Source organism: Pogoniulus pusillus, chromosome 5 (assembly GCF_015220805.1).
Source record: "Pogoniulus pusillus isolate bPogPus1 chromosome 5, bPogPus1.pri, whole genome shotgun sequence".
Lineage (NCBI taxonomy): Eukaryota > Metazoa > Chordata > Aves > Piciformes > Lybiidae > Pogoniulus > Pogoniulus pusillus.
The window spans coordinates 26,912,716-26,924,775 of NC_087268.1; the positions used below are offsets into that span (position 1 = coordinate 26,912,716).

At 42.7% G+C, this 12,060-nt stretch overlaps 1 protein-coding gene across 1 annotated transcript in view; it reads left to right on the forward strand.

The window, feature by feature from the left end:
* IL1RL1 (interleukin 1 receptor like 1) overlaps nt 1–11,386 on the forward strand; it is a 34,143-nt gene extending 22,757 nt beyond the window's left edge. The window contains exons 8-10 of the mRNA XM_064144023.1: nt 2,935–3,078; nt 4,852–5,010; nt 10,465–11,386. Coding sequence (XP_064000093.1) covers nt 2,935–3,078; nt 4,852–5,010; nt 10,465–10,811 — 650 coding nt within the window. The 3' untranslated portion in view covers nt 10,812–11,386. The remainder of the gene's footprint in view (nt 1–2,934; nt 3,079–4,851; nt 5,011–10,464) is intronic.
* The last annotated feature ends 674 nt before the right edge of the window (nt 11,387–12,060 follow it).

Genomic DNA, 12,060 nt, shown 5'->3' on the forward strand with positions numbered 1-12,060 from the left:
CTTGGTTCCTCTGCTCTCACTGTCTCTTGCTGTAGCAGAACTAGATGACCTCTAGAAGGACGTGCGTATCTAGACTGACTTCTGCTCTGTGAGTCACAGGGGAGGAAAAATGGGCTGTTACTGAAAGGCAGCTATCTGAGTTGCAGTAGAAACATAGCACTCCCCTAGAAGAGTGATAATTACATCTTGTCCTACACTAGCTGTGTGCATATGATAGCACAGAGTTGATGACTGACATCCTGGAAGGACTAGAGAGACTAGGACTAGGAGGACTAGGGAGAATGTGGGACCCTTCCAGAAGGGAAATGGAGCACTGGTGACAAAGGATATAGATAAGGCTGAGGTGCTCAATGACTTCTTTGTCTCAGCCTTCAATAGCAAGGGCTCCAACCACAATGCCCAAGTCCCAGAGGGCAAAAGTAAGGACTGGGAGAAGGAAGATCTGCCCACTATAACTGGAGATCATGTTTGCAAGCACCTAAGGAATCTGAATGTGCACAAGTCCATGGACCCTGACGAGATCCACCCACGGGTCCTGAGGGAACTGGCAGATGAGGTTGCTAACCACTGTCCATCGTATTTGAAAGGTCATGGCAGACTGGTGAAGATCCTGCTGACTGGGAAAGGGCAAACATAACACCCATCTTCAAGAAGGGAAAAAAGGATGACTCTGGGAACTACAGAGCAGTCAGTCTCACCTCTGTGCCTGGCAAGATCATGGAGCAGATCCTCCTGAAGGCTCTGATAAGGCAAATGGCAAACAAAGCAGAGGTAGTTGGTGGTAACCAGCAATGGCTTCACCAAGGGCAAATCATGCCTGACAGACTTAGTGGCTTTTTATGACAAAGTGACAGCAACAGTGGACAAGGGAAGGGCAACTGACATCATCTGCATCTACCTGGACCTGAATAAGGCATTTGACTGTGTCCCACATGACATCCTGGTCACCAAACTGGTAAAACACAGATTTGATGAGTGGAGCATTGCTGGATAAGGAATAGGCTGGATGGCTGCACACAGAGTGGTGATCAAGGGCACAATGTCCACGTGGAGACCAGTGACAAGTGGCATCCCTCAGGGGTCAGTGCTGGGACCAGTGCTGTTTAATATCTTTGTCAGTGATAAGGACAGAGGAATTGAGTGCACCCTCAGCAAGTTTGCAGATGACACCAAGCTGTGTGGCACAGTTGCCTTGCTAGAGAGAAGGGATCCATCCAGAGGGACCTGGACAAGCTGAAGAGGTGGGCCCAGGCCAACCTCATGAAATTCAACAAGGCCAAGTGTAAGGTCCTGCACCTGGATTGGCACGATCCCAGGCACAAATCCAGGCTGGGTGGCAAATGGCTGGAGAGCAGCTCTGAGGAAAAGGACCTGGGGGTCTGGGTTGATGGAAAGCTCAACATGAGCTGGCAGTGAGCACATGCAGCCCAGACAGCAACTGTGTGCTGGGCTGCATCAGGAGAAGTGTGGCCAACAGGGCAAGGGAGCTGATACTGCCCCTTGACTCTGCTCTTGTCAGACCCCACCTGGAGTACTGTGTGCTGTTCTGGAGCCCCCAGCACAAGAAGGACATGGAACTGTTGGAGCGAGTCCAGAGGAGGGCCATGAGGATGCTCAGGGGGCTGCAGCACCTCTGCTATGAGGACAGGCTATGAGAGTTGGGGCTCTTCAGCCTGGAGAAGAAAAGGCTTTGAGGAGACCTTATAGTGGCCTTCCAGTATCTGGAGGGACCTATAGGAGGGCTGGGGAGGTACTGTTTACAAGATCTTGTAATGACAGGACAAGGGGTAATGGGTTTAAACTGGAAGAAGGGAGATTTGAACTAGATGCTAGGAAGAAGCACTTTACAGTGAGGGTGGTGAGACACTGGCACAGGTTGCCCAGGGAGGTTGTGGCTGCTCCCTCCCTGGATGTGTTCAAGTTCAGGTTGGATGAGACCTTGGGTGACCTGTTCTATTGGGAAGTGTCCCTGCCTATGGTGGGAGGTTGGAACTGAATGACCCTTGAGGTCCCTTCCAACCTAAACCATTCTATGATTCTGTGATCCTTACAAAATCACCGAGTCACAAAACAGGTTGGGTTGGAAGGGACATTTAAAGGCCACCTGCAATTATAAAGGACATCTTCAACTAGACCAGGTTGATCAGAGCCCTGTCCAACCCAGACCTTGAATGTTTCCAGGGATGGGGCATCTACCACCCCTCTGGGCAATCTAATCCAGTATTTCATCACCCTCATTGTAAGCAATTTCTTTCTTATATGTAGTCTGAATCTGTGCTTGATAGCTCTTAATCTCTGGTGTGGATGTGGGCAGATTTAAGAGCTCTCCATGAAGGAAACTGAACTGAAACAAGGGGCTCTTCTATCTCCTAGTTTTTCATACTTGTGATTGATATTTTATGCTCCTTGACTGTCTTCAAAGGAAAAGTCAGGGGAGATCATCATCTGCCTCTAGCATAGTTTATATTACTTTTGTGACCAGGGCATGTTCTGTTTTCCTGCTTGTTCTGTGTACTTTGGTCTCATCTTGCAGATTTATTATTTGCACATGTTTTCCCCTACACTGTTTGTGCAACTTTGCCAGTAGCCTCCGCTTGTCCTTTTGTGAACACTTAGAGTTGTCATGCATAAGCTTAGATGCCTTTGAAAATGCTTGATGGTTTTGCAATGTTGCAACATACTTCAACGTTGTTGTCAGCTGCGGCATTTAGTGTAGGTAAGTCTGGATTCAGTGGAAATAAATATTAATTATACACTGCTTAGTATGCTTTTAGTTTAAGGTTCTCTGTGTTGGCTCCACTAGCAGGGGAATGAAAAAGCTTTTTTGTCATTGTGAGCTCCTTAAAGACACAGCAGAAGTAGGGGCACGAGAGACTGAGGCTTCAGCAGGCAGGTTAACTTCTCTAATGGCTAACAATATATTCTTCTTTGCAGTGGATCTCCCTCACATCCTCTTGATCATAGGATCTCTCCTTCTACTACTTGCAATAGCAGCCTCTGTTATACTTTACCAGTCCTTCCGAGTTGATATTGTCCTGTTGTATCGGGAGTTACTTCAGCCTTATTCAGTCAAGGATGGTGAGTAAGAATTGACCAAGTAAGTTAAAATAAAAGAGAAGAGAGCAAATCATATGAAAACAGGGTTTTTTGATAGTTGCTTACTAACTCATGTGACACATGATCCTGATCCTTCACTTTCCCATGTCTTCTGAAACCATTTAGATGAGGAGACATACATAATATGGTAGTACTTAACATTTCCTGGGTTCTGTAGTGATGTGTGGTTGTGAAAGGGGATTCAGTCCTGGGTTCATACTTTTTTAACAAGAATATTTGCCCCGATGCATTGAATGCCAGTGAAAATTCAGTTTACAATGCCATTAACTGTACTTGTTATGTGCTTTCTGAAGTAAAGGAACTGATCTGTTGGCTAATGTTTTAACAGGCATGTTAGTACAATATATTTATGAGCTAAAGCAAAAGGTGCCACTATTGTAGAAGACACTTTAGGGGGGAATCCAACTTTAGGAATGGACTTCAACTCAAGATTAAGACATCTAAACTTAAGTGCATGCAATTAAGGTGCACACATGTAAGTTCCTGTCATAGATATAGAACTTGGAGACCTGGGACTGGGCTCAGCTGTCTGACTGTAAGCAATCAGTACCATTGGAACTCTCTTAGGACTTAAGAGAGTCCTGAACCCCTTTGCAGTGGCAGCTGAAGGGCAGGCAGTGCCTAGCGATACATGTTTTTAGGTGACCAAATCCAATTTCTCATTAACAAAATCAACTGAACTAACCAGGCACCAGGACCTTGCATGGCCGAAACATGGAACACACTACACAGATCTGCCAAATGTTGCAGATTGCTGGAGAAGGATCTGGAGATCAGGCAGGGTACCAGAGGAAGGCTCAAATGGCATTAGATGCTCAGGCAACTCAGCTAGGGCTCTGACGTTTACATGACAGTAATCTGGACCACTCTAGAGCTCACTAGCTGCAGTAGTCGGTTCTCTGCCAACTATGACAGGAGTTTAGATACTTAGCTTTCATACAGACAGCTAAACTTACATATTTTCAATCTGAATGCTACCATAGATGTCTGAATGGTAGGTGTTTACAGCTGATCTAATTACTTATGTTCTTTTCAAAGAGGAAAGCTATGTGCTTTATGGGAATTTTCCACTGAAGGGTATTTTATGATTAAATAAATTGGACCTTGTGAGTGGATGGTTTATTTATTTGTTTAGCTATTCATCTATCTATACATTTTATTGTAAGAAGAGTCTGAACCTTAGTTAGCAACACTGGGCAGAAACAAATGAAATATTTGTGAAAGTACCATAATGGAAAACAAAATTTGAGAAACAAATAAGAAAAGAGTGAAAGAATTATTTGGCTTTGTACTTGGTTCTGAATGCAAGACTGCTTCTTGAGCAACAGAGCTTTTCATTCTTCAAGGCATGAGAATTTCAGTGGAGTTGGAGTGCCTTGTCCTGAAAGGCTGAGGCTGTTAACAGAAATCACTGAAATGTTGAGCTTCATCACTATTCCATGCTAACATACATCAATCAATTGAATTCTTATTCTACATACTTTTGGACAAAGCCTTCACAATCCAAAGGCTGAGTTCTCCAAAGTTTCAGAAAACAACATAATTGAGCATGGAAAACTCCAAATGCACCCAGTCTCTAGTTTCCAAACATGTGTCCAATGATACAAATTATTCAGACTGACATGACTTTCTACTTTGATGTATTTTGAAGAGTGATAGTTTTATTTCTCTTCTGGCTTTTGCAATAGAGAGGTCTAATTGATGTTAACACAGCGCTTTTGTTTTGCCTTACAGATGGGAAGGTATATGATGCTTATGTTATCTACCCCAAAAGCCACACCAATGAAGCTGATTTTGTGGAGTATTTTGTTCACCAAATCATGCCAGATATTCTGGAAAATAAATGTGGATATAAACTGTGTATTTATGGAAGAGATATATATCCTGGAGAAGGTAAGTTTCAAATGAGATAATTCACTGAATGACTTGTCAAACTTGAACAGATCATGGTTCTAGTCCCTTTTAGCAGCATAGGAGATCCCTTTACATTCCAGGGCTTGCTGCTCACCTCCTTGGTAGCTGTGTGTCTGCTCTTTGAGGAAGGATGACAATGACACTCTGTGTTTGTCGGTGTGCTAAGACAAAGAAGCTACAAGCAGGGGCATGGATTGTTTATCATATACTTGAGTCATACAGGAAACCCCAGGTGTAACTCTTTTAAACATATATCTGCTTTTTGAATAGTGTAACTCTGCACTGCCATTATCTGAGCAAAGCCACAACCAAACCATGCATGAGTAGGTCTAGAAGACACAAGAGATAGAAACCACAAACTAAGTTGACGAATTAACCTTGTTGTTATGCTTAGGGTTTTTCAACCTGTTATGAGGGCATTAGTGTCACGGGAAGTTCAGTTCCTCTTCACTAACATGACCTGCTTTCATTTCATACAATTCCCAGCACTAGTTGAGGAGAGAGTTGATGTTCTTTAATTCTGTTTCCTTACTTCCAGAACAGAATGATGTTACTTACTCTGTGTTAATTTCCATATGGACACCTCCACACTGTCTCTTGTGATTGCTGTCATCTAGGCATGCTTTCCTTCAGACGTAACTTGTCTTTTTATCCTGCGCTCTTGTTATTGTGTGGACCAGATTGTCTCTTCCTGTCAGTAAGCAGGCACAAAGCCAAAGCTGGTACATTATCTGTTACACATTTCTGAAACTGTCTGCATTGGGCATTCATCTGCCCAGAGTTGGGGCTGAGATCTCTGATGTGCTTCTCCTCCAGAGAGTAGCAGAAACACTGCCTGAACTTAAGAAAAGCCACTGCAACAAGAATGTAAGAAAATAACTAACTGGTGCTGAATCACAGCATTCACAGATGCAGAATGAGGAACTAAGAGTAGCTCACAAAACTGTCAAGAGCAAAAACATATGCCACCTCTTCAGGTGATTAGGGACAGCACAATATTTTGTTATGGGTCACTACTTTCAAATTGTGGTTTATGGATAGTAATCCTAAAGAAAACCAAGCATAGCATGCAACTAAGGTGAAATCTCTGTGGCTAGCAGTGGCTCTAATAAGCTGGATGAAAACAAAGACATTTTGACCTTATAAAGACACGAATAAATAGATACCTGTAGGCAAGAGTGACAGACAGGGGACTCCCAGTGAGTAAATTTAATTTGACTCGTCCAATTAGATTCAGTTAAAAGTCTAAAAATGTCTTGAGCATTGATATTGTTCTTCTTTTTCTCTTCTTGCCTACTATTCCAGACTTCTGCTTTTCTCTTCCTTGTCCATTTTCATGCTCCAAAATGCTCTCACTTGGATGGAGAAGCTATTCCAAATCTCTCTGCCACTGGGAACACACAAAAGTTTTCTGCTTTCAGGCAGATGAACTATACATACGCTCCCCACACTTGTTTATCTTCTGATTTTGAACCTTTAATTACCAAGTTTCAAATCTGAAACTTTCCAATTAAAACATCCTAAGCAGAGTAAACCAGGAAATGCCACTTCCTGAACACGTACCGTAGCATTTGATGATTCATATTTTTCACTGTAAGCCTCCATGTGTTTCTAGAAAACAAAAATGCAGTGAGGATATAGACAGGAATTATTATTTCAGTGCATGACTATGACTCCTGGTTCCAAAGCAAAGCTTTGTTACTTGAAACTTGTGTTATTCCAGTAAAAATGAAATAGGATTATTCAAGTGGAAAATAACACTGCATAGCTGTTGGACTCCCACTATGCTTCTTTATAAATTAGCATTCTGTTCATAGTATCACCAAGGTTGGAAGAGACCTCACAGATCATCAAGTCCAACCCTTTACCATGGCACCAAGTGCCACGTCCAACCTTGCCTTGAACAGCCCCAGGGACAGCGACTCCACCACCTCCCCGGGCAGCCCATTCCAGTGTCCAATGACTCTCTCAGGGAAGAACTTTCTCCTCACCTCGAGCCTAAATTTCCCCTGGTGTAGCTTGAGGCTGTGTCCTCTTGTTCTGGTGCTGGCCACCTGAGAGAAGAGAGCAACCTCCTCCTGGCCACAACCACCCCTCAGGTAGTTGTAGACAGCAATAAGGTCACCCCTGAGCCTCCTCTTCTCCAGGCTAACCAATCCCAGCTCCCTCAGCCTCTCCTCGTAGGGCTGTGCTCAAGGCCTCTCACCAGCCTCGTCGCCCTTCTCTGGACACGCTCAAGCATCTCAATGTCCCTCCTAAACTGGGGGGCCCAGAACTGAACACAGTACTCAAGGTGTGGTCTAACCAGCACAGAGTACTGTTTCATGGTATTACTAAGTAATGTAAGTTTTCTAACACCTAGCAGTTGCTTGAGAAGGTGCAAATGCAAGTATTACTTAAAAAAAAAAAAAAATTAAAAATAATAAAAAAAAAAACCCAAAACATTACTTAAAAACAATTTTTAAAAAGCTTTCACTGTCAGCTTCTACTCCATTCTTCTCTTGGTCTCCTTGTCCTGCTGACTCTGTTCCTTGCTGAAAAATCTGACCTACCACTGCTGGAGCTACAGTGTCTGTAATACACAAACCCATGAGCAAGTAACAGAAGAATGGTAATGCTTTGCTGGAGCTGTGTGGCCAAGTGTCCTATCTTCAGCAGTGTTGTGATGGTTTGAGTGTTCCCTGCCCCCCCCCACTTTAGAAATCACCCAGACTAGACTTAGCCAGCTCTGGAAATATAAATGAAGCTATTTATTTACAGCTAGCACAATGTACAAGCAGATATTTACAGTATATACAGTTATAGACAGAAATAGACAAGGTAAAAGGTAATACAGAAACACAACTCCCCTCCCAGAAACCTGAGTCCCCAGGAGGGGCTCTCTACCACCCCTACACCTTCCCCCTACCCCTCTCAACCTTACCTCAGTCCCAAGGAAGAATGGAGGTTCAGCCAAGAGGTTAAGAAGCAAAGTGGATTAGTCCAGAATGGAGGGTGAGGTTAGAGAGATGCAGCTCAGCCAGCAGCCCAAGTGAGAGTGATGCCAAATGTGTAATCTACATTTTGACTTATGTTTTTATACATCTCAGCAGGCCTGTGAGCAAAGTAGACATCACCATTATTTTCTTCCCACAGCCTGTAATCTAGTTCTTCTTACCAAAACATGCTAGCCTGCTTTAAACTAGCACAAGTGGCCATGGGCAAAGGACTGGAAAAGACCTACAGAACAGGGCACACGTAGATTATACTTCCACTAAGCTATTCTTTCAGCAGCATGTGGATTTCAGATGCTTGAGTTTTTGGGTGTAACAGTTGATGGATTTTTTTATTTCACAATGTTTTCTGTCACTTTATGAGCTAATATAAATTTCTACATTTCTAACAATCACAAAACAGGTTGCAACAAATCTCTCAGGCCACATACTTGCAGCATGCAGCCTCATAGATTCATGTGATCATAGAATGGTTTAGGTTGGAAGGAATCTCAAGGATCATCCAGTTCTAACCCCCTGCCATAGGCAGGGACACCTCCCATTAGAACAGGTTGTTCAAGGCCTCATTCATTGTCTTTCTTCCTGCCACAAGCATGGCACCAGAAATCCAAATGTAGAAACGAATCCCTCCGTAGGTCCACAGTCTAAAGATCTTTTCTTCTAACATCAGGGAAATTCAATGAAAAGGAAGAAAATGAAAGGAGATAGGACTGGTGAATGCCAAGAAAAAGGCAAGTTGTTTTCACAGAATACTATCAGAGCCAAGAAATAGGACAGAGAAGTCATTAAAAGGATTCTCTTCCTGACAGAGGACATGAAAAATCTGAGCCTCTCTGAGAATGAGAGGACCCTTGCAAGGTGAAGGCAGTCTCCAGCAAAGGAGAACAGAATTCATACATACAGCTGGATGATGACATATACAAATCAGTGACTTTATTAAGTTGTTGTTACATTGAATTTCCTTTGCAGGATGCCAGCCTCCTTTCTCTTGGCTTAGCATTATCTTCTTCCACATAAACAACTCCAGCTTTCATTCTACAGACCACAGGAATCTTTTCTAACTGGGGTGGCCATTTTGCTGGATAGCCATTCATCAGCAGTATTCCTCCTATAAACATCACAGAATCACAGAGTGTTAGGGATTGAAAGAGACCTCTAGTCCAATCCCCCTGCCAAAGCAGGATTACCTACAGCAGACCACACTGGAACACATCCAGGCATGTTTTGAAAGTTTCCAGAGAAAGAGACTCCAGAACCTCTCTAGGCAGTTTTGTGATTGAGAAATGCAGCTCCTGGAGACTTATGGGGAGGTTTCCAGGCTCATCCAGAAGTTTCTCCCCTAGTATGTTGAATCCTCAGTTTCCTGGGTTCAGGACCTTCAGCATCACAGTCCCAGTTGTGGCTGATTTGCTCTACCTAACACAGCAATGCGAAATAAATAGGGCTGTAGTCATGCTGATGTACAAGTGTCCTGCAAGCCTGGATTCACCCCAGCAGGGCAGATACCAACCCAATGTGCAGGTTAGAGTCTAAATTAGCATGCTGTAGCTCAGGAGAATTAAGAATCCTTCTGCCAAGTAGAAAGCCTCTTAGAAGCAAGTCACCCCAAAGCCTGCAAATGGCTGCTTTTCATGGGTAAGTATTGCAGGATCGGTCTGTAAAGCACTGACCTTGTTACAACATGATTTCTTTACATGGAGACTCTTGATCAGGCCCAGATTTTTCATGCAATCCAGATATACTGAAGCCGACTCTAGGTTGTTGACTTAGAAATTCCTAACAATTTTTGACAGCAGTCTGCTAGTTTGAAGCTAGCTAGAATGTTTTGGTGAGAAGAACTGGATTACAGGCTGTGAAAAGGAAGACAGAATGATGTCTACTTCACTCATAGGCTTGCTAAGAGGTGTAAGAACAAGAATCAAAAGATAGATAAGGGAGTCGTTCTGCTTGGGAGCTCTGAGTTGCATGTCTTTCCAGCCTCTCTGATGTTTCTCTGATTAATCCACTTTGATTCCTAACCCTCTGGCCAAACCTCCATTCTTCCTTGGGACTGGGGTAAGGTTGAGAGGGGTGGGAGAAGGTGAAAGAAAGGTTGCGAGCCCCTCCTGGGGTCTCAGGTTTCTGGGAGGGGAGTTGTGTTTCTGTATTACCTTTTATCTTGTCTATTTCTGTTAAATACAACCCTTCCCACTAAAGAAAACATTTGAAAGGAAAGGTTGGTTTGTTTGTGTTTTGTTTTGTTGGGCTAGTTTGTTTGGGCTTTTTTTGGGGGGTGGAGGTGGTGGGGGTGGTCTTTAACCTCTTTTTTCTAATGAATAAACTGTACTAGGCTGAAGTGTGACAGAAGTTATTTCTGGTTAAAAATCAATGAAAATAAAGTGCCTAATCATGGAAGAGTTTCTATAAGAAAGGGTGTCATCATTTTCTTTCACGTTCCTAGACACAGCAAGTGCAATTGAGAAGAGGATGCAAAAGAGCAGACGGCTAATCATCCTCCTAACACAGCAGTTGATTAATTGTAAAGAACATGCTTATGATCAACACATTGCATTGTACAATGCCCTCATTCAAAACGATACCAAAGTGATCCTGCTGGAAATGGAGGCAATTGGGACTTATGAGAAGCTTCAAGAATCTCTTAGGTTTATCATTAAGCAGCAAGGTACCATCAAATGGAAAGAGCAGCACCCTGCACACACACAGTCATCCAATTCTAAGTTCTGGAAACAGGTGAGGTATCATATGCCACTGAGGCTCAAGCCCTCACACTCTGCTAATGCTGGGTGAACATACTATGAAAAGACCCTTACAGTGTCTGGATGGATTACATCCCTGCAGCTCTTTTCCCTTTCACCAGGTACACGATTTTGCACTCTGGAATTCTGGCTGCATTTTGGAACTGTTTTCAGTCCTTCAATTAAGTAACAATAAGGTGAACAAATGGAAGAGGTCTGGGGAAATAAGGGTAGTTTTTATGGTATGGGAGTTCAGGAAATAAGTCATTCTAGGCTGTGCACAGAATTTTGCTTGTGAAATGAAACAAAATGTAGCTGTACTCTTCATATGTGTAGCTGTATGTATAGCTAAAAGTTATGTTTCTGAATAGCTCAATGCCCTTCTTTCACCTTTCTAATGCCATAGGTAAGACAGAAATGCTTTCTGTATTATTTGACTAAAAAGTAGAATGTGTGCTATGAAGCTATAAAGTATAATGCAGTGCTTCTGAATATTTTTTTTCCTTCAATTATTCATTTTTGATTCAACTAATTCCAGAAAAAATGGATTTCTTCCTTAGCATAGATGTCTGAGTAAGGGCTCTTTTTTGAGACTGATGTGAATGCAGTATATATATAAAGATGGTATTAAGGGAAGTAAATACAACAATAATATTTATATGCATTTTTCCTGTTTATATATATATATATTAAAATGAATGTCACACAAAGGGGAAATTTCACATCTTTCAAGGACAACAGCCTATGGCATTAGTTTTGTCATTATTTCCAAATAGATATAGTGTTTTAATTCAGAGTGTAGTAGAGTGCTATTTTAAGCTACTGAAAAGAAGTGATTGCATTTTTATAAGATGCAGGATCCACTTTTTTTCCTTCTCTCACTGCTCTGACCTTATCCCTATTTAGACTTCTCACAGGGAATGCACTGACGTGCAAAGGTCAGAGCCAAATCTTCTCAAGTTGTGCCAGGGTAGGTATAGGCTGGATATTAGGAAGAAGTTCTTCCCAGAGAGAGTGATTTCCCATTGGAATGGGCTGCCCAGGGAGGTGGTGGAGGCACCGTCCCTGGAGGTCTTCAAGAAAGGACTGGATGAGGCACTTGGTGCCATGGTCTAGTTGATTGGATGGGGCGGGGTGATAGGTTGGACTGGATGATCTTGGAGGTCTCTTCCAGCCTGGTTGATTCTATGATTCTGTGATTCTTCTAGTTAAGGGGAGTATGAAAAAATATATAATTGCAAACTTCCATCTTTTTTAGCTTCTTAAACCCAGGAATTTTCTTTCTGTCAGAGAAGGCTTGG